This window comes from Pelophylax lessonae, assembly GCF_965119305.1.
Source record: "Pelophylax lessonae genome assembly, chromosome: 1".
Taxonomy (NCBI): domain Eukaryota; kingdom Metazoa; phylum Chordata; class Amphibia; order Anura; family Ranidae; genus Pelophylax; species Pelophylax lessonae.
Window position 1 is genome coordinate 859225284 of NC_138768.1, and position 22807 is coordinate 859248090.

The 22807-nt window shown below is 45.8% G+C and overlaps 1 protein-coding gene across 1 annotated transcript; it reads left to right on the plus strand.

Annotated features, from left to right (window-relative positions):
* The first annotated feature begins 1762 nt into the window (after positions 1 to 1762).
* On the plus strand, positions 1763 to 12878 carry GLOD5 (glyoxalase domain containing 5). The gene is made up of 4 exons (XM_082243581.1): positions 1763 to 1884; positions 2593 to 2736; positions 6934 to 7089; positions 12728 to 12878. The coding sequence occupies exons 1-4, from the start codon at positions 1852 to 1854 to the stop codon at positions 12866 to 12868; spliced, it is 474 nt and encodes a 157-aa protein (XP_082099707.1). The 5' UTR covers positions 1763 to 1851; the 3' UTR covers positions 12869 to 12878.
* The last annotated feature ends 9929 nt before the right edge of the window (positions 12879 to 22807 follow it).

The following is a 22807-nucleotide window of genomic DNA, read 5'->3' on the forward strand; positions in this document are numbered from 1 at the left end:
TGTGCCCTATGCCTACATACTGTTACGAATAGGTGTCCCTCGTTCCCATTTCGCCTCCCTTGAATGGTGGCCGGAGCTTTTGCTCTTACTGTACGCAGTTTATACCGCTGGGGCATTCTTCCAGGTCTTGTTGGGCTCCACGGTTGGGACATCTGTATGCGCCATCTTGGTTGCTGCTCCTCTCGGTCCACTGGGATGGATATAATATTATGTCGATTTTATATAAAATGCTGGCGATTTTGTGACTCTTTGCATCATAAGTGTTGTCTTGGACTACACCATTCATACACCCCTGAAGAAGGAATAAAATCCAGAAACGCGTCGGGTGCGCAGCCATGTTACTCTATGAGTAATCCATTTACAGATTTATGCACTAGTGTCTGTATATACAATGACAACCTATGATGGAGTCTTTTTAGGGCTAGCCATCCTTTGCTGTATGCTTTATTTTTTGTACTTTTTGTAAAAATAAATATGTAATTATGTTTATCCTTTGTACTATATTCTACTTATTGGGTTATAAACAATCATTAGGATAAAGACCAATAACCACTTGCCGACTGCCGCATGACTATTTACGTCGGCAGTCAGCCCCTCACAGGCAGAGTGACGTAGATCTACGTCGCTAGCCTGTGAGGGTCTAGGGAGCGAGCGCGCGCCGCAGGAGGCGCGCTCCCGCGTGGTCACGGACCCCCCCCGCGCGTGTGACCGGCGGACCCGATGTCCGCCACTCACTCTGCGATCGTCGCTGCAGAGGGATAAAGTCAGGCGGCTGATGTAAACAAGCTGCCTGTCATTCTCCCCTGTGTAGGAACACTGATCATACGGTTCTACTATGTAGGACCGTTGATCACTGTTCCTACAGCTCAAGCCACAGCCAATCACAGTTAGAATCACGCCCCTAGGGACACACATAACCCCTCCCTCTCAAAAAAATTAACCCCTTCACTGCCAGTGTCATTTTACAGTAACAGTGAATATGTATAGCACTGATTACTGTAGAAATGTCACTGGTACCCCCAAAAGTGTCAAAAATGTCAGTCAAGGGTCCGATCTGTCCGTCGCAATGTCGCAGTCACGCTAAAAAAAAAAAAAAAAAATCGCAGATCGCCGCCATTACGCGTTAAAAAAAAAAAAAACATCAAAAATGACAAAAATCTTTCCCTTTGTTAGTAAACGCGATAACTGTTGCGCAAACCAATCAAAATACGCTTTTTGCGATTTTTTTTACCAAACATATGTAGCAGAAAACAAATTGGCAGAAAATGTTAAAAAATTTAGATTTTTACATTTTTTTTGGGGGGGGGGGGGATTTCATATAAAAACAATGTGAAAAATATTGTTATTTTTGCAAAATTTACGCTCTTTTTTTGTTTATAGCGCATGATCAAAAAATCGCACAGGTGATCAAATACCACCAAAAGAAAGCTCTGTTTGTGGGAAAAAAAGGACGTCAAATTAGTTTAGGTACAGCGTCGCACGACCGCGCAATTGTCCGTTAAAGTCATGCAGTGCCGAATTGCAAAATAGGCCCTGGTCAGGAAGGGGGTAAAATCTTCCGGGGCTTAAGTGGTTAAAGTCCCATCTGGGGGGTTCGTCCTCTCCCTTTTCTATCTGCATCAGAGATGTGGGTGTGAGCTCATGTAATAAAATGCCGCATGTCCTCCTCTGAGTGCGCTGAGCTCATGTAATAAAATGCATGGGATCAATTAGTGAAAAGAAATGACAAAGAGCAGGGAGGGATCCTCAACTCCGCCCCCACCCTGATCTGTCCCAACACCAGGAAGTTCTACTGAGAAAATACATCTGGAGGGGAAATACACAGAGACATTCTACTTCCTGGCCTGCAACATGCTGTCCCTCTGCCGGCTACTCAGGACCCAGGTAATCCTGATTATCTGCACTGACGAACTGAGCACCAATAATCCTGATCACCCTCATCTATACACAAAACCTGGGTAATCCTGATCACCTGCACCGACACACAGAGCCTGGGTAATCCTGATCACCTGCACTGACACACAGATTCTGGGTAATCCTGATCACCTGCACCGACACACAGAGCCTGGGTAATCCTGATCACCTGCACCGACACACAGAGCCTGGGTAATCCTGATCACCTGCACCGACACACAGAGCCTGGGTAATCCTGATCACCTGCACCGACATACAGATTCTGGGTAATCCTGATCACCTGCACCGACACACAGAGCCTGGGTAATCCTGATCACCTGCACCGACATACAGAGCCCAGGTAATCCTGATCACCTGCACCGACATACAGAGCCCAGGTAATCCTGATCACCTGCACCGACACACAGAGCCTGGGTAATCCTGATCACCTGCACCGACACACAGAGCCCGGGTAATCCTGATCACCTGCACCGACACACAGAGCCTGGGTAATCCTGATCACCTGCACCGACACACAGAGCCTGGGTAATCCTGATCACCTGCACCGACATACAGATTCTGGGTAATCCTGATCACCTGCACCGACATACAGATTCTGGGTAATCCTGATCACCTGCACTGACATACAGATTCTGGGTAATCCTGATAACCTGTACTGACACCCCCTGTATCTCCCAGGTCTGCCCCCAGTTGGTGCGTTTTGCCTCCCAGGCCCCGTTCTCTATCCATCGCCTGGATCACCTGGTACTGACTGTGCAGAGCATCGAGAAGACGGCCACCTTCTACACCCGGGTGCTGGGCATGGAGCTCGTCACCTTCAAGGTAAAGTCATGTCTGTCCTCTGTATACCCCAATATAGAACACTCCGGGGTCACCGTATCCCCCAATATACAAAACTCCGGGGTCACCGTATCCCCCAATATAATACACTCCGGGGTCACCGTATCCCCCAATATAGAACACTCCAGGGTCACCGTATCCCCCAATATAGAACACTCCAGGGTCACCGTATTCCCCATTATAGAACACTCCAGGGTCACCGTATACCCCAATATAGAACACTCCGGGGTCACCGTATCCCCCAATATACAAAACTCCGGGGTCACCGTATCCCCCAATATAGAACACTCCGGGGTCACCGTATCCCCCAATATAGAACACTCCAGGGTCACCGTATCCCCCAATATAGAACACTCCAGGGTCACCGTATCCCCCAATATAGAACACTCCGGGGTCACCGTATTCCCCATTATAGAACACTCCAGGGTCACCGTATCCCCCAATATAGAACACTCCAGGGTCACCGTATCCCCCAATATAGAACACTCTGGGGTCACCGTATTCCCCATTATAGAACACTCCGGGGTCACCGTATTCCCCATTATAGAACACTCCGGGGTCACCGTATTCCCCATTATAGAACACTCCAGGGTCACCGTATTCTCCATTATAGAACACTCCGGGGTCACCGTATTCCCCATTATAGAACACTCCAGGGTCACCGTATCCCCCAATATAGAACACTCTGGGGTCACCGTATTCCCCATTATAGAACACTCCGGGGTCACCGTATTCCCCATTATAGAACACTCTGGGGTCACCGTATCCCCCATTATAGAACACTCCGGGGTCACCGTATTCCCCATTATAGAACACTCCAGGGTCACCGTATTCTCCATTATAGAACACTCCGGGGTCACCGTATTCCCCATTATAGAACACTCCGGGGTCACCGTATTCCCCATTATAGAACACTCCGGGGTCACCATATTCCCCATTATAGAACACTCCGGGGTCACCGTATTCCCCATTATAGAACACTCCGGGGTCACCGTATCCCCCAATATAGAACACTCCGGGGTCACCGTATTCCCCATTATAGAACACTCCAGGGGTCACCATATTCCCCATTATAGAACACTCCGGGGTCACCGTATTCCCCATTATAGAACACTCCAGGGGTCACCGTATTCTCCATTATAGAACACTCCAGGGTCACCGTATTCTCCATTATAGAACACTCCGGGGTCACCATATTCCCCATTATAGAACACTCCGGGGTCACCATATTCCCCATTATAGAACACTCCGGGGTCACCGTATTCCCCATTATAGAACACTCCGGGGTCACCGTATCCCCCAATATAGAACACTCCGGGGTCACCGTATTCTCCATTATAGAACACTCCAGGGTCACCGTATTCCCCATTATAGAACACTCCGGGGTCACCGTATCCCCCAATATAGAACACTCCGGGGTCACCGTATTCCCCATTATAGAACACTCCAGGGTCACCGTATCCCCCAATATAGAACACTCCGGGGTCACCGTATCCCCCAATATAGAACACTCCGGGGTCACCGTATCCCCCAATATAGAACACTCCAGGGTCACCGTATTCCCCATTATAGAACACTCCGGGGTCACCGTATTCTCCATTATAGAACACTCCAGGGTCACCGTATTCCCCATTATAGAACACTCCAGGGTCACCGTATTCCCCATTATAGAACACTCCGGGGTCACCGTATTCCCCATTATAGAACACTCCGGGGTCACCGTATCCCCCAATATAGAACACTCCGGGGTCACCGTATTCTCCATTATAGAACACTCCAGGGTCACCGTATTCCCCATTATAGAACACTCCGGGGTCACCGTAGTCTCTATTATAGAACACTCCTGGGTGTTCACACTGAATCCTTTCACCCCCCCCAGTACAGTCCTATCGGGACTGAAAAGCCAATCCCCTGGCAGCATTCTGCAGAGGAGGTCCCTCGCTCTCTGTGAGGAAGCAGCGGTCTCTCTGGAGAGGTCTGACACACCCTCCTCTGAGTCTGACCTGAAGATCCCCAATCAGTAAAGCTCCTTCTCCCCACTGATTGGAGAGCTTTATTCTGGATTCAGCAAAGGCATGTTGGACCTCTTCAGAGAGGCCACTGCTTCCATAAAGACAGTATAGCTTCTACAGTGCATCTGAGTGTACCCCACCCATCCTCCTCAGTCCTCAGACTCCCTCCTCAGTCCTCAGACTCACCTGAACTGTTGCAGGATCAGGACCACAAAAAGACAAATTGGTGCGGCAAGCGAGGAGGAGTGTAAGTTCCCTCGTCTTCCTTGTGGAATAGTAATGCACAGCATAGGGGACAGGGAAAGGCAATGCAGAGTGAAGGGGTCAGTAGTGTGTAATGCAGAGTAAAGGGGTCAGTAGTGTGTAATGCAGAGTGAAGGGGTCAGTAGTGTGTAATGCATAGTGAAGGGGTCAGTAGCATGTAATGCAGAGTGAAGGGGTCAGTAGTGTGTAATGTAGAGTGAAGGGGTCAGTAGTGTGTAAAGCAGAGTGAAGGGGTCAGTAGTGTGTAATGCAGAGTGAAGGGGTCAGTAGTGTGTAATGCAGAGTGAAGGGGTCAGTAGTGTGTAATGCAGAGTGAAGGGGTCAGTAGTGTGTAATGTAGAGTGAAGGGGTCAGTAGTGTGTAAAGCAGAGTGAAGGGGTCAGTAGTGTGTAATGCAGAGTGAAGGGGTCAGTAGTGTGTAATGCAGAGTGAAGGGGTCAGTAGTGTGTAATGCCAAGTGAAGGGGTCAGTAGTGTGTATTGCAGAGTGAAGGGGTCAGTAGCGTGAAATGTAGAGTGAAGGGGTCAGTAGGGTGTAATGTAGAGTGAAGAGGTCGGTAGTGTGTAATGTAGAGTGAAGGGGTCGGTAGTGTGTAATGTAGAGTGAAGGGGTCATTAGTGTGTAATGTAGAGTGAAGGGGTCATTAGTGTGTAATGTAGAGTGAAGGGGTCGGTAGTGTGTAATGTAGAGTGAAGGGGTCAGTAGTGTGTAATGCATAGTGAAGGGGTCGGTAGTGTGTAATGTAGAGTGAAGGGGTCAGTAGTGTGTAATGTAGAGTGAAGGGGTCAGTAGTGTGTAATGTAGAGTGAAGGGGTCAGTAGTGTGTAATGCCGAGTGAAGGGGTCAGTAGTGTGTAATGCAGAGTGAAGGGGTCAGTAGTGTGAAATATAGAGTGAAGGGGTCAGTAGCATGTAATGTAGAGTGAAGGGGTCAGTAGTGTGTAATGTAGAGTGAAGGGGTCATTAGTGTGTAATGTAGAGTGAAGGGGTCAGTAGTGTGTAATGTAGAGTGAAGGGGTCGGTAGTGTGTAATGTAGAGTGAAGGGGTCATTAGTGTGTAATGTAGAGTGAAGGGGTCATTAGTGTGTAATGTAGAGTGAAGGGGTCAGTAGTGTGTAATGTAGAGTGAAGAGGTCGGTAGTGTGTAATGTAGAGTGAAGGGGTCAGTAGTGTGTAATGTAGAGTGAAGGGGTCAGTAGTGTGTAATGTAGAGTGAAGGGGTCGGTAGTGTGTAATGTAGAGTGAAGGGGTCGGTAGTGTGTAATGTAGAGTGAAGGGGTCGGTAGTGTGTAATGTAGAGTGAAGGGGTCGGTAGTGTGTAATGTAGAGTGAAGGGGTCGGTAGTGTGTAATGTAGAGTGAAGGGGTCAGTAGTGTGTAATGTAGAGTGAAGGGGTCGGTAGTGTGTGATGTAGAGTGAAGGGGTCGGTAGTGTGTAATGTAGAGTGAAGGGGTCGGTAGTGTGTAATGTAGAGTGAAGGGGTCGTTAGTGTGTAATGTAGAGTGAAGGGGTCAGTAGTGTGTAATGTAGAGTGAAGGGGTCATTAGTGTGTAATGTAGAGTGAAGGGGTCAGTAGTGTGTAATGTAGAGTGAAGGGGTCGGTAGTATGTAACACAGAGTGAAGGGGTCGGTAGTGTGTAATGTAGAGTGAAGGGGTCAGTAGTGTGTAATGTAGAGTGAAGAGGTCAGTAGTATGTAACGCAGAGTGCATTCTCTCCTCTTCCCGTGGCAACTCAAAAAAGTTGGATTTTTCCCCCAATTTCTGTGCAGAGGGTAAACTCAATACGGTGCTAACACTTCCCCACTCTGTGCTTCACTGCTATGAATTGTGTACCGAACGTTGAGTTCCTTGGGGGTTGGACCCAGCGCTGTCATTAGTCATATATTATTGTTGTCACCTCCAGGGGGATAGGAAGGCGTTGAGTTTTGGCATGCAGAAGATAAACCTCCATGAAGTAGGGAAGGAGTTTGAACCCAAGGCCCGGCATCCATCACCCGGATCAGCTGACCTCTGCCTGATCACACAGACGCCGCTCAGTACCGTCCTACAGCACCTGCAGGTCTGTGACACCAATAGATACCATGCCTGGAGGCCCCGCCCTTTCTGACACTTTTTGTTGAAATGTAAAAATCAGCTTTTTTTTTTTGGGCTAGAAAATTACCTTTAGAACCCCCAAATATTTAATATTTTTTTAAGCAGAGGCCCTAGAGAATAAAATGGTGGTTGTTGCATATTTTTACATCAAACCAGCGCTTTTTTAAATGCAATTTTTTGGGGAAAAAAAATACACTTTAGTGCATTTTAACAACTTCAGCCCCGGAAGGTTTTACCCCCTTCATGACCAGGGCAGTTTTTGCGATACGGCACTGCGTTACTTTAACCAGTTCTGGATCGGAAGGATTTGCCCGCTTAATGACCAGGCCATTTTTTGGCGATTCGGCACTGCGTTACTTTAACGGAAAGTTGCACAGTCATGCAACGCTGTACCCAAATAAAATTGATGTTCTTTTTTCCCACAAATAGAGCTTTCTATTGATGGTACTTGATCACCTGTGCGATTTTTTTTTTTCTTTGCGCTATAAACAAAAAAAGAGCGACAATTCTGAAAAAAAAAAAAAATTTTCACTTTCAGCTATATAACATTCTCAAAAATAAAGAGGAAAAGAGGACCTGTTAGGGCCGATGCTGTCACAAAGAATGTTGTTCATCCCCTGTGATAGGAATAAAGTTTGTACAAAAAAAAAAAAGTGTAAAAGAAAAAAAAATGTTGTATAAAATAAATAAACCGTGCTTACGCGCAAATGCGAACGCATACGTTACTCCCGCACGCATATGTAAACGGTGAGGTATTGTCGCAAACGTCAGCAATAATTCTAGCACCAGAACTCCTGCACCACTCTAAACTGATAACCTGTAAAGGTGTTTAAAGCTTCGCCTATGGAGAATTTTAAGCACCGTAGTTTGCCGCCATTCCACGGGCAGACGCAATTTTAAAGCGTGACATGTTAGGTATCTATTTACTCAGTGTAACATCATCTTTCACATTAGAGAAAAAAAAAAATTTGGCTAACTTTACTGTTTTTTTTTTTTTTTTTTTAAATTCATGAATGGGTTTTTTTTTTTTTTTTCCCAAAAAAAAAAAAATTGGGTTTGAAAAACCGCTGCAAAATTACCGTGTGACATAAAAAATTGCAACACCCATCATTTTATTCTATAGGATTTCTGCTAAAAAAAAATATATATTATAGTGTTTGGGGGGTTCTAAGTAATTTTCTAACAAAAAAAAATATATATATATATGTATATATATTACACTGTTTGGGGGTTCTAGGTAATTTTCTAGCAAAAAAAAAATATATATATATATTATAGTGTTTGGGGGGTTCTAAGTAATTTTCTAACAAAAAAAAAAAATATATATATATATTATAGTGTTTGGGGGGTTCTAAGTAATTTTCTAACAAAAAAAAATATATATATATATGTATATATATTACACTGTTTGGGGGTTCTAGGTAATTTTCTAGCAAAAAAAATATATATATATATTATAGTGTTTGGGGGGTTCTATGTAATTTTCAAAAAAAATATATATATATATTATACTGTTTGGGGGTTCCAAGTAATTTTCTAGCAAAAAAATAAAAATAAAAAGTGAAGTGTCAGAATAGACTTGGGAAGGAAGTGGTTTTAAAAAAAAAAAAAGCTTTATAAGCCTTTACAGGTTACCAGTTCAGAGTTACACAGGAGGTCTGGTGCTATAATTATTGCTCTCCCTCTGACATGCAGCGATAGCTCACATGTGTGATAATAACACCGTTTACATCTATGTACGCATTCGCCTTTGCATGCAAGCACAGGAGGGCTTAAAAAAAAAAAAAAAGATATATATATATTTTTTTTTTATTATTATTTTATTTCCATTTTTTTTTATTTTATTATTTTTTTTTTTTACACTGTATCTTTAAATTTTTTTTATTTTTTTTAATCAACTTTATTGCTATCACAAGGGAGGAACAACATCCCATGTGATATCATAGGCAGTGACAGGTCCTCTTTACTGAGATATATGGGATCTATTAGACTTCAGATCTCTCCTCTGCCCTCCAAAGCATATGATTAAACCACAATCGATTTGATCAGATGCTTGTTCAAGCCGATAACCCTTCCAATCCAGTGACTTACCAGCAAGTGATTAAACTGCCAGCAAAATTACAGCTCCCATCCACCTTGTTCTGTTTGTAAACAGATGGCTGGAAATTCCGTTCATCTATACCAGACCCTTATCCACGATGCAGGGCTGCTATAGATGTTATTGGGGGACACCCACACAAAAGAAAAAAAAGATGTAAAGTTTCTCCCATCAGTAATACTAGAACCTTCAGGTCAGGAATTAATTTTAAGGGTTTGCGTATCTGGTATTTTTATTTAATTTTTTTTTTTTTTTTTTTTTTTTTTTTTGAGGGTGGTGGGGCACTACACTTTTTTTTTCATTTTTTCTTCATTTTTTTTGTGGGATCCCCCCAAAAATAAGTACCTGAGCCTTATCCAAGCATGGGTGGGGGGCGAGTGTGTGCCCCTGAACAAGCACAAGGTCCTTTCTCTCACAACCCTGGCCTGGTGGTTGTGGAGATCTTCTGGGCAGAGGGCTTATAGGAATGTGGAAGCCCCCTTACTCCTATAGTAATACTCCTATTCATAATAAAACTAAATAAAAAAAAAAAAAAGGTAAACAGTAAAAAATGAAAACAAATTTAAAAACAGTAAAAAAAAACAAATGTAAACCGTAAATAAAAATGTAAACAGTAAAAAAAAATAACAAAAAATGAATTTTAACTGTAAAAACAAATATAAACAGTAAAAAGGTAAACAGTAAAAAATGAAAACAAATTTAAAAACAGTAAAAAAAAAAAACAAATGTAAACCGTAAATAAAAATGTAAACAGTAAAAAAAAAAAACTAACAAAAAACGAATTTTAACTGTAAAAACAAATATAATATAAACAGTAAAAAAAAAAAAAAAGGAAAATGTAAACAGTAAAAAAAAACAAAAAACAAATTTAGACAGTAAAAACACAACAAAAACAAATATGAAAAACAAAAACAAATGTACAAAACAAATGTAAACAGTAACCCCCTCCCCAAAAATGTAAACCACGAAAAATGTAAACAAATGTAAACAGTAAAATAAACAAAGGTAAATAGTAAAAAACAAACAAACGCATGTACTGTGAGTCCCCGTTCACACTGGGGCGATCTGTAAGGCGACCTGGTCGCCTCACAGGTCGCCGTAGGTCGCCTTCCATAGGGAAGCTGTGGACCCGTTCTAATAGGAGCGACACAAGTCGCTCCGACTTAGAGAAAGGGTCCGGAGCTTCTTTGGGGCGACCCGGAGCGACCGTCATAGACTTCAATGTTATGAAGTCCGTGCCGGCCGCTCCGAGGTCGCGGCGCGCTGCTCGCACCGCGGCCTCGGAGGTCGCCCCGGGAAGTCGGATCGCCCCTATGTGAACGGGGTCTAAAGCGTATAAAAAAAAAGAGTAAACAGTAACGAAAAACAAAAACAAATGTAAACAGTAAGGCTCCGTTCACATGTAGGCATTTTGGGGCATTTTTGGGACGTTTTTCTGCTCTAGGATCAGCTCTCAAAACGCCCAACAAGACAAATCCTATTCATTTCAATGGCCCCTGTTCACATCTGAGCATTTTGACGCTGTGAGCAAAACGCCCAACGCTCAAAAAAGTACATGAGCTTCTTTTTGGGCAGATTACAGGCGTTTTCCATTGGTCTCTATTCAATCTAAAAACGCCTGCACAAAAATCGCGGTAAAAGTCGCTGTAAAATCGCGCAAAAACGCTACGCTCAGGTGTGAATGTAGCCTTAAAACTGGAAACAAAACAAGTGTAAACAGTAAAAACAAATGTAAACAATAAAAAACAAAACAAGCGTAAACCATAAAAAAAATGTAAATAAAAACAAATGCAAACCAGTAAAATATATAAAAAAAAGGGAAACAGTAAAAACAAAAACAAACAAACAAAATGCAAAAAACTAAATTTAGACAGTAAAAACAAAACAAATATGAAAAACAAAAAAACAAAAAAAAATGTACACGGTAAAAACAAATGTAAACAGTAACCCCCCCCCCCCCCTAAATGTAAACAGTAAAATAAATCAAGGTAAACACTTTGTATGGCTGAATTCGCAGCAAACTCGCACAGGAGGCATTTTTTGAGCCGCCTCAGAATCGGATCGCACAATGGTTCACACTTGTGCGATCCGATTCTGTGCGAACTTGCAGATTGCACTGCAAAATGCAATCAAACTGGGGTGTCATTAACATTTAATTGACACCCCCAGCGTATCGCATATGGCGGTGTGAACTGCCAGATGTGCGGATGCGGGTATCACGCTGCATATTCACAGCGTTCCCGCATCGCACAAGTGTGAACCGAGCCTAAAGCATATGAAATAAAAAAAGAGTAAACAGTAAAGAAAAACAAAAACAAATGTAAACGGTAAAAACTGTAAACAAAACAAGTGTAAACAGTAAAGAAAAATAAAAACAAATGCAAACCAGTAATAAAATAAACAAAAACAAATGTAAACAGTAAAAAAAAAAAAAAGTATAGACCATAAAAATGTAAGAGCCCATTCAGACTAGCGCGACACGACTTCGGGGGGCGACCTGTGAAGTCGCGTGCACCGCGACTTCGGAGCAACTTGCAGGGACTTCACATAATGGAAGTCTATGCAAGTCGCTCCAAGGTCGCCCCGAAGTAATACAGGACCCTTTTTCTATGTCGGAGCGACTTGTGTCGCTCCTATTAGAACGGGTCCTGTACTACTCAATGGCCTGCGACATACCACGACTTGTCAGGTTGACAAGTCGCCTGAAAAGTCGCGCTAGTCTGAGTCCCCGTTCACACTAAGGTCGCCTTCCATAGGGAAGCTGCGGACCCGTTCTAATAGGAGCGACACAAGTCGCTCCGACTTAGAAAAAGGGTCTGGAGCTTCTTTGGGGCGACCCGGAGGCGACCGCCATAGACTTCAATGTTATGAAGTCCGTGGCGGACGCTCCGAGGTCGCGGCGCGCTGCTCGCACCGCGACCTCGGAGGTCGCCCCCCCAAGTCGGATTGCGGCAATGTGAACGGGGCCTAAACAGTAAAGAAAAACAAAACAAGTGTAAACAGTAAAACAAATGTAAACAGTTAAAAAAAAAAAAAAAAAAACCTAAACCAGTAAAAAAATAAACAAAAACAAATGTAAACAGTAAAAAAAAAAAAAAGTATAGACCATAAAAATGTAAACAAAAACAAATGTAAATAGTAGAAAAAAAACATAAACAGTGTAAAAAAAACAAATCAAACATACATGTAATGTAAATCGTGAAAAACAAAAACAAAAGTTAACCGTAAAAAAACGAAAAAACTGTTTTTGACCAGCCCTTTAGCTGGGGATTCCCGGCCATATAAGCAAATGGGGGTGGGTGACGTCACTGGGTTCTTAGGACTTGGCGGTGCCTGTAACTAATACATGATTAAAATGGGTACATTTTTGGGCATTAATATGGACCCGCCTAAACTATTTATTGATTTTTGCATTTTGTCACTTTGTAACAATGTAGCCAACCAAACCAATGGCTGATCTGTGTATTCCTGCTTCCCTTGACTGCCTGTTTTTTCTGGCCCTCAGGTCTGCGAGGTCCCCATAGAAGAAGGCCCTGTGTCCCGCACAGGAGCGATGGGGGAGATCCAATCCGTCTATTTCCGAGATCCCGATCACAATCTAATAGAAGTATCCAACTATGTAGAGGAACCCGGCACCAAATCCTGACCTGCGTCACCTCCATTGATGGCCCTCTTCAGAAACTGCAATTTGCCTGGCTGCCTCCTGGCTTCATTAGAGTTGGTAAGCCAGAAGAAGCATGTAACCAATGAAGGCCGAACCTCCCAAATAGACACCTGCAATCCGTTTTGTTACGAATCGAAATTTGGACAAAATTTTAGTTATGCGGATGTATCCGAATCACAATAGAAACTGATCTTAACAAATCCGAAATAAATTATAAAGAAAACAACAACATTTTTTTGTATTTATTCGTTTGTGACTTTCAGAGGGTTTTGGAAGTCGCCAAAGTCGCAAAACATCAAAGTCGCAAGCAAGACGCATCGGAATCGCAAGCAAGTTGCATTAAAGTTGCAAGGAAGTCTCAATTAAAAATGTCGCACTGAAAACCTAAGGAAGGAATCCCAATTTTTCAGGATTACTTCCAAAAATACGAATCAATTCAGAACAAGGAATATACAAAACGAATGAAAAAAAAAAACAATCATTCTAACATCTGCTGATCACAGATAGAGGTAAAGGGCCAATCACAGTGGCCCTTTACCATTTGATCAGCTGTGTCCAATCACAGCTCATCATCACATGTAAAAAAAACACAATTGCTGGTTACCAACATTCCTCACATCACGCATGCTGCAGAGAAAAGTCCCTTGCTCTCTGTGTGAAAGCAGTGGTCTCTCCGCAGAGGTCTGCTGAGGACAGAGCTGCAGCTCCCCAGTCAACAGGGGGAAGCACAAGATTTTGTTGATTGCAGAGCGATGGATCGGACTCTGCAGGGGCAGTGTGATGGACCTCTGCAGAGAGACCACTGCGATCACACAAAGAGCATGGTTCTTCTTTGTAGCATGCTGGCAGGGGACAGGCTTTTCTACTCAGGCTGTGGCTGCTTTCTAAAGAAAACAAACTGTAAGGCTCCTTTCACACCAAGGATCCGACTTGTGAGACCTAAAGTCGCAGGACATGTAAGAATGCCATGAGAGCCATTCCGAATGGCACTAATGAAGTCGCTGCAACTTCAGAAAAGGTTCCTGCGTTACTTTGATACGACTTCAATGCTAAAGAGTGGAAAAGTCACTTCAGAGTGAACACACATTACAGCACCGACCACTTCAGTGTGCATTATTTATGTGTTTTTGATGCTTCTTTGATACTTTTTTTTGAAGAAGATTGGTAAATGTCCTGTGTGTGTTGATTTTCTATTTGTTTTTAAAGGGGCTCAGTAGTATCCCCAGCTCAGTAGTTCAACAGATCCCCATCTCATTAGTACCCTGGTTCAGCAGATCCCCATCTCATTAGTACCGTTTCAGCAGATCCCCATCTCATTAGTACCGTTTCAGCAGATCCCCATCTCATTAGTACCCTGGTTCAGCAGATCCCCCATCGCATTAGTACACTAGTTCAGCAGATCCCCATCTCATTAGTACCCTGGTTCAGCCGATCCCCATCTCATTAGTACCCTGGTTCAGCTGATCCCCATCTCATTAGTACTCTCGTTCAGCAGATACCCCACTCAGTGTGGTAACCCCCAGTTCCCTCGATCCGTCGCTCCGCAGTAAAACCCAGCTCTGCGATTCCCTCACTCTGCTGTAAAACCCAGCTCTGCGGGTCCCCCCACTCGGCGGTAAAACCCAGCTCTGCCGGCCCCCCACTCGGCAGTCACCCCCAGCTCTGTGGATCCCCCCACTAAGCAGTAAAACCCAGCTCTGCGGGTCCCCCCACTCAGCGGTGAAACCCAGCTCTGCGGGTCCCCTCACTCGGCAGTAAAACCCAGCTCTACTGATCGCCCCACTCAGCGGTAAAGCCCAGCTCTGCGATTCCCCTCACTCGGCGGTAAAACCCAGCTCTGCAGTTCCCCTCACTTGGTGGTAAAACCCAGCTCTGCCGGCCCCCCACTCGGCAGTCACCCCCAGCTCTGTGGATCCCCCCACTAAGCAGTAAAACCCAGCTCTGCGGGTCCCCCCACTCATCGGTGAAACCCAGCTCTGCGGGTCCCCTCACTCGGCAGTAAAACCCAGCTCTACTGATCGCCCCACTCGGCGGTAAAGCCCAGCTCTGCGATTCCCCTCACTCGGCGGTAAAACCCAGCTCTGCAGTTCCCCTCACTTGGTGGTAAAACCCAGCTCTGCGGGTCCCCCCACTCGGTGGTAAAACCCAGCTCTGCGGGTCCCCCCACTCGGCGGTAAAACCCAGCTCTGCGGGTCCCCCCACTCGGCGGTAAAACCCAGCTCTGCGGGTCCCCCCACTCGGCGGTAAAACCCAGCTCTGCGGGTCCCCCCACTCGGCAGTAAAACACAGCTCCGCGGGTCCCCCCACTCAGCAGTAAAACACAGCTTTGTGGATCCCCTCCCACTCAGCAGTAAAACCCAGCTCTGCGGGTCCCCCCACTCGGCGGTAAAACCCAGCTCTGCGGGTCCCCCCCACTCGGCGGTAAAACCCAGCTCTGCGGGTCCCCCCCACTCGGCGGTAAAACCCAGCTCTGCGGGTCCCCCCCCCACTCGGCAGTAAAACCCAGCTCTGCGGGTCCCCCCCCCACTCGGCGGTAAAACCCAGCTCTGCGGGTCCCCCCACTCAGCGGTAAAACCCAGCTCAGCGGGTCTCCCCACTCGGCTGTAAAACCCAGCTCTTCGGGTTCCCCCCCACTCAGTGGTAAAACCCATCTCTACGGGTCCCCCCCACTCAGTGGTAAAACCCAGCACTGCGGGTCCCCCCACTCGGCGGTAAAACCCAGCTCTGCCGGCCCCCCACTCAGCAGTCACCCCCAGCTCTGTGGATCCCCCCACTAAGCAGTAAAACCCAGCTCTGCGGGTCCCCCCACTCAGCGGTGAAACCCAGCTCTGCGGGTCCCCTCACTCGGCAGTAAAACCCAGCTCTACTGATCGCCCCACTCGGCGGTAAAGCCCAGCTCTGCGATTCCCCTCACTCTGCGGTAAAACCCAGCTCTGCAGTTCCCCTCACTTGGTGGTAAAACCCAGCTCTGCGGGTCCCCCCACTCGGCGGTAAAACCCAGCTCTGCAGGTCCCCCCACTCGGCGGTAAAACCCAGCTCTGCGGGTCCCCCCACTCGGCAGTAAAACACAGCTCAGCGGGTCCCCCCACTCAGCAGTAAAACACAGCTTTGTGGATCCCCTCCCACTCAGCAGTAAAACCCAGCTCTGCGGGTCCCCCCACTCGGCGGTAAAACCCAGCTCTGCGGGTCCCCCCCACTCGGCGGTAAAACCCAGCTCTGCGGATCCCCCCCACTCGGCGGTAAAACCCAGCTCTGCGGGTCCCCCCCCACTCGGCGGTAAAACCCAGCTCTGTGGGTCCCCCCACTCGGCGGTAAAACCCAGCTCAGCGGGTCCCCCCACTCGGCTGTAAAACCCAGCTCTTCGGGTTCCCCCCCACTCAGTGGTAAAACCCAGCTCTATGGGTCCCCCCCACTCAGTGGTAAAACCCAGCTCTACGGGTCCCCCCCACTCAGTGGTAAAACCCAGCTCTACGGGTCCCCCCCACTCAGTGGTAAAACCCAACTCTGCGGGTCCCCCCGCTCGGCAGTAAAGCCCAGCTCTGCGGGTCCCCCCGCTCGGCAGTAAAGCCCAGCTCTGCGGGTTCCCCCACTCGGTCGGTAAAACCTAGCTCTCCGGGTCCCCCACTCAGCAGTAAAACCTAGCTCTCCGTGTCCCCCACTCAGCAGTAAAACCCAGCTCGGCGGGTCCCCCACTCAGCAGTAAAACCCAGCTCGGCGGGTCCCCCACTCAGCAGTAAAACCCAGCTCGGCGGGTCCCCCACTCAGCAGTAAACTGAGCTCTGCTAATCCTCTGGTTTGCTGGTCCTCCTTTCTTTCTGGTCCCCATTCACCTCCCGCTATTTTGTTCCCATGCTGAACACCACATGTGACATCTGCTAGTTTCTCCTGCTCTGGCCCCCAGCTGTGCTGATCCTCTGACTCTCAGTCCTCTCCCTCCAGTCCCCGCTCACCTCCCGCTATTTTGCTTCCATGCTGCACACCACGCGTGACATCTGCTAGTTGCTAACACTCCGGCCCCCAGCTCTGCTGATCCTTTGCCTGTCAGTGCTCTCTCTCCAGTCCCCGCTCACCTTCCACTATAGCGTTCTCATGTTGCACACCATGTGTGCTATCTGCTCCACCTCAGTCCGGACCCCACTCCCCTTCCCGCTGCTCCATGCTGCACACCAGATAGGATGCCTGCACCGGACACTTCCAGAATATATACACATGAACCCAAAGTGACTGCTGATGAGGTTTTTACAGTTTGTTTGTTGGGTTCCAGTGCATCCTGGGATATCTCACACCTGCAATACCTCCAAAACGAAGAGAAGCTAACTGAATAAATGCCCCTCAAATCCTGCAGGAGCCGTCAGTGAGAATAAGAGTGTAAAAAAGCAACGAATGTTTTTTTTTGTTTTTTTTTTTTTTACATAAATCCCCAACTATTCCAAAAAAAAAAAAAAATTTGGGGGACTATGTATAAAACATTTGTTGTGTGGATGCGACAAACACCGGCACATTTTCTCTAATATACGCAATATCTATATCCCTAGCACCACTCAGTGGCCAAAATTCATTTTTTGTATAAATACCTCAATCAGGGAAAAATGCATTATGGCCACTAGGTGGTGCACAACTAACGTTTTCTATATAGACCCCCATTTATTAAAAAAAAAAAAAAAAAAAAAAAAAATGAAACTTGGGTGTCTATGCATAAAAAGTTAATTTCGTGGATGTAACAAATACTGTAACCTTAGAATTCTCATCAGTTTTTTTTCTTTTTTTTTTTTTTATTTGTCCCCCCTAATATTTGAAGTTCCTATATCACTACCACCACCAAGTGGCCATATTTTTTTTTTTTCCTTTTTTTAGAAATACCTCAATCAGGAAAAAAAGATGCAAAATGCATAGACCAATTGGAATAGGACTCATTAAATATATATATATATATATATATATATATATATATATATATATATATATATATATATATATATATATATATATATATATATAAAATATAATTTTTTTTTCTATTTAACCAAATTAATATTTCTTAGTTAACCCTAATCTGCCCCAATTACCTCCTTGATCTCCCATTATATCTTTGCCGCTTTGTTTTCATTTTTTTTATCATAATTTCTTTTGTTATTTTTCATTAATTTTTGTGTCCCAAAAATGCAAAAAAATTAGTTAAAATAAATAAATGGTTTTCCCTTCATTTGCAAATAATTTTTCCATGCTTGTAGCAGAAACATACACATTAGTGACAGGACAAATTATAGACTTAAATGTATCCTTTATTTACAGTAAAACAACACTGGTCAAAATAGAAAAAAAATATTTTTTTTTTTACATTTTTTGTTTATAGATTACGTAGAAAAAAAATTTCTAAAGACAAAATTTGTTCCCCAGAAAAAATGTGTATTACGTATCTTAAAAAGTGTTACTAAAGGCAAAACTTTTTTTTTTCCTTTTTTTATTTGGATAAAAGAGAGGGTTATGACCCCGGTCAACTTTTGTTTTTGGCATCTGTGTCCCATCGTCCCATGGCTTGGGTGAGGACGAGGTCGTAGGCCGTGGGAAGCACACCATGGTTCACATTTTGTTTCCACAACCGTAATTCACAACATTGGGCGCAGAAGGTGTACAGACCCGGGAAATCAGCACAGGGATGGTGGGAACCCCTCATAATGGACACAGCAAGTGTACAGACCCAGGAACCCCTCATAATGGGCGCAGCAGGTGTACAGACCTGGGAACTCAGCACAGGGATGGTTGGAACCCCTCATAATGGGCACAGCAGGTGTACAGACCTGAGAACTCAGCACAGGGATGGTTGGAACCCCTCATAATGGGCACAGCAGGTGTACAGACCCAGGAAGCCCTCATAATGGGCACAGCAGGTGTACAGACCCGGGAACTCAGCACAGGGATGGTGGGAACCCCTCATAATGAGCACAGCAGGTGTACAGACTCAGAACTCCGGGATCTCATCAAGAGCATAAAAGAAGACCTTTGTATGCTGGGGATCAGGGAGGAAAGGGGTTGGTTTTCCAGCATCCACAACACACTGAAATATCAGTTCTGGGTGGACCAAACCTTAAAACAGCAATAATGCAAATCCAGTGCATTCAGCAATGATGAACATATACAGCGTATTAAATAAAGAAAAACAATGCATAGCGCCTGCAAATGCCACAAAATGCAGCATTACATACAATGTCTAACCGGTCCATGCTGTGTACATGGCATGCTGAGACTTTGTTGCTTGCTTCTCTCCTGCCCTTCTCTGGTCTCTTATTTAGAACAAAGTTTATAGTACCGGGCAGAGAAGATCTCAGCATGACGCCATACCGAGAGGAAGACAACATGAGATCAGTGCGTCATTCCTTCAATATAATGGAGACTAACCCTAGGTTCACATCTGTGCAGTGAAATGCGGTTTTCAGGCGGGTTTTGCTTTTTCTGAACATGCCTTTTGCGTTTTTTATCTCTTTAAAAAATGGTATATAGCTGGTTGTTAAGGCGTGGGGTGGGAAGCCAGTCGCTGGGTCCTTAACAACCAATGAGTCATCAGCTAGCAGCAGAGTTCCCCACTGACAGCTGATTGTACAAGAATTGCCGGCATTAAAAAGAAAAAAAAAAAACAAAAAAACAACAATTTGGCAAAAAATAAACGGTGCCGTTCAGGTCTGGTGTGGATTTTGAGGGGAACCCCATGCTGAATCCACCCCACCCCCCAAATCCATACCAGACCCTTATCCGAGCATGCAGCTTGGCAGGTCAGGAAAGGGACAAGTGCCCCCCCCCCTCCCGAACCATGCTAGGCCACATGCCCTCAACATGGGGGGGTGCAGTAGGGCAGAGGGCGGGGCCTCCTTCCCCAAAACACCTTGCCCCCATGTTTACAAAACAAGGGCCTCTTCCCCACAACCCTGGCTGGTGGTTGTAAGGAGGGTCTGTGGGGGGGGGGGGGGCTAATTCGGAATCTGGACAAGGGGGTCCTCAGATCCCCCCATGTGAATGAGTATGGGGTATAATACCCCTACCCATACACCAGTGTTTTTGAGAAGTCCTGCGAAGTGGATCCAACGTCAATCACGTCCCCTGCCGGCGCTAAAGGCTCCTGCCATCTGCCTGATCCACTGTGTGACAGTTCCTAAATAGCTAAGGGGCGGAAAGTCATGGGGGGGAGGTGCCACCAGGTGACGTTGCCGAGTGACTGCCCGCCCCTTGTGTTGTGTCTACTTAAATTTTACACTTTTTTGGTGTATGGGTAGGGGTACTATGTCCCCCATACTCATTAACATGGAGAAGGGCCAGGATCTGGGGACTTGTTAAAGGGGGCTTCTAGATTATGACTTAGACCCCCCCTTCCACTGACCCCCACAACCATCAGCCAGGGTAAAGAGTTCCACCCATGTTAAGGGCATGTAGCCTGGTATGTTTCAGAAGGGGGCGCTTTCGCGGCCCCTTCCTTTTCTGACCTGCCAGGCTGCATGCTTGGATAAGGGTCTTGTATGGTACCCCACGCTATTTGCCGATTTTTTTTTTTTTTTTATTGCTGGCAATTCTTGTTTTTACATTTAGCTGTCAATGGGGAACCCCACTGATAGCTGATGATTTATCGGTTATTAAAGCGAAGCTCCACCCAAAAGGGGAAGCTCCACTTGTTTGCTTCCTCCCCTCTCTGGTGCCACATTTGGCACCTTTCAGGGGGGAGCAGGTGCCTGGTTTTTACAGATACCAGTCCCCACTTCCAGGAGACCTTGCCGCAGCGAGGTCCTTTGGAAGTTTGGCCCCCCCTCCTCCTTTCTTCGCCGACAGGCTTATTCACAAAGCGCAGCACAGTAGGAAACTGACTGTGAAGAAAACTCTTCACTGCTGGTTTCCCTTACAACTGGCAGCCAGGAGCGGATTGGAAGATTGGCTGGGGTGCCGACATCGCAGGATCTGAGGACAGGTAAGTGCCCCAATATTAAAAGAGAAGTATGGTTTTAGTTTTTTTTTTTTTTTTGAGAATTCTACTTACCTAGGTGGGTGCAGCATTAGTCCGATGCTGCATCGGTCACCCGACGCCTCTACACTGAGAACCGAGCGATCGCACACCGCTGATCGCTCGGTTCTGACAGCTCTCTGCTCTGCCCCCTCCTCGCTCATTGGAGCGCTGAGCAGTGGAGGGACGGGGAGCGGCCGGCTCAGGCTCCCAGCGGCTCACTGAGAGGCTGAGCCAGGTGTCGGTCCAGGCACTTAGCAGATCCCAACTCCGTGGTTGCGATGACACGGTGCCTGGGCTGACTTTTGTGACATCAGCAAAGAGCGGACTTTAGACAGCTTTCTGCTGAAAAAGGGTCACAAGAGCGCAGAACGAACTGCACTCCTATGATCCATAGGAGATGTACAGCCAAACCAGCTATGGCTGTACATCCCCTTTAAAAGTCAGAAGCTACAGTATGTGTAGCTGCTGACTTAATTCTTTTGTTGGTGGGGGGGGGGGGCAGGGAGCAGAACCCCTCTTTAAGGACGCAGTGGCCAGCTTCCTGGCCTGCTCCTTACCAACCAGCTATACAATAAGTTATAAAAAAAAATGCAAAGCGCCTGTACAAACTCATCAAAAACGCAACATTGGTGTTTTTGGTGCAGGTCCACTGAAGTCTATTAAATGCATAAGGCAATCTGCTGCATGGGAAAAAAAAAAAAAAAGGTCCCGACCCTTTTCCAAAAATGCACTGGCTAAAAAACGCAGAGATGTGACGGTCTACCATAGAAAACCATGTTAAAGCGGAGTTCCGGCCTGAAAAAAAAAATTTGATAAAAATACCCCCGGGACAGTCAGGGTTAGTGCATTCCACAATGGATAGCCTCATAACTGTCCCAGGTCCCCTCTGAACTGTCCCAGGTCCCACTTACCTTTTAGAAGAAATACTTACCTTAAAAAATTTCTTGTCCAGCGTTGCCATCTCAGGTGTGGGCAGCTGAAGCCGGAGCGTCCTCTTCAGTCTCAGAAGGCCCTGCACCGGCCCCGTTCGTCAGTTCCGGCGCGTCATCCCTGCACAGTTTCTGGGCATGCCCAGAAGCTGTTTAGCAGGGAGTAACGCGTCTGCGCCGGAAGTGACGAGCGGGGCCGGTGCAGGTGCATTGACTCCTGGGAGCGATGACATTCAGCTCCCAGGAGTCAACGCAAGAAGGAAGTGATGGCGGCGGACGCGTCCGCAGAGGGAGGAAGAGGAAGTAAGGTAAGTATATTTTCTTTAAAAAGAAGGTAAGTGAATAAAAAAAAAAAAATAATAAATTATCCATTTGTTTTACAGGTTATTAAGAGCAAGCGGACAGTGAAAAAAAAATTTAAGGGTGGAACTCCGCTTTAAATGGTAAATGGACTGTAGTGAGTTTCTGCAAAACGCACTAAAAATGCATAGGTGTGAACTTAGACGTAGAAAAGAAGGAGCTTAATCAGGACCGTGAATATCTTACAATAGACGAATTTTCAGTTTTGCCTGAAGAAACTTACAAAAAAAAGGGGGAACTTCAGACCAGTATACAATACAAAAACAGCATCCAGTGCGAGGGATTCATTCACTCAATACTGATAGGTTTTAGTGCCTGAAATCTCCTATTCTATATTATCCCTGCACAGCAGAGATCAGTCTGGGAGTAGAAGAGCTGTAATGGCCCGATCACACCAGCAGACAACCGCACGCGCTGCAGCGCATGCCTCAGTTGGCAAGAGGTTAAAGTTAACAAAAAAAAAAAAAAAGTCTTAGTTTAACTTTATGCGCAACAGCACGCTGCGCATTTTTTGCTGATTTATTTTATCCAGCGCCAGTGTATGGTGTGAACCGGACACATAAAAAACAATTATTTTTCTCATAGTCCTTGTAATGATTAATGCTGGTCAGTGCACCTGGTGTAAAGAAAGCCCTAAATCAAATTGGA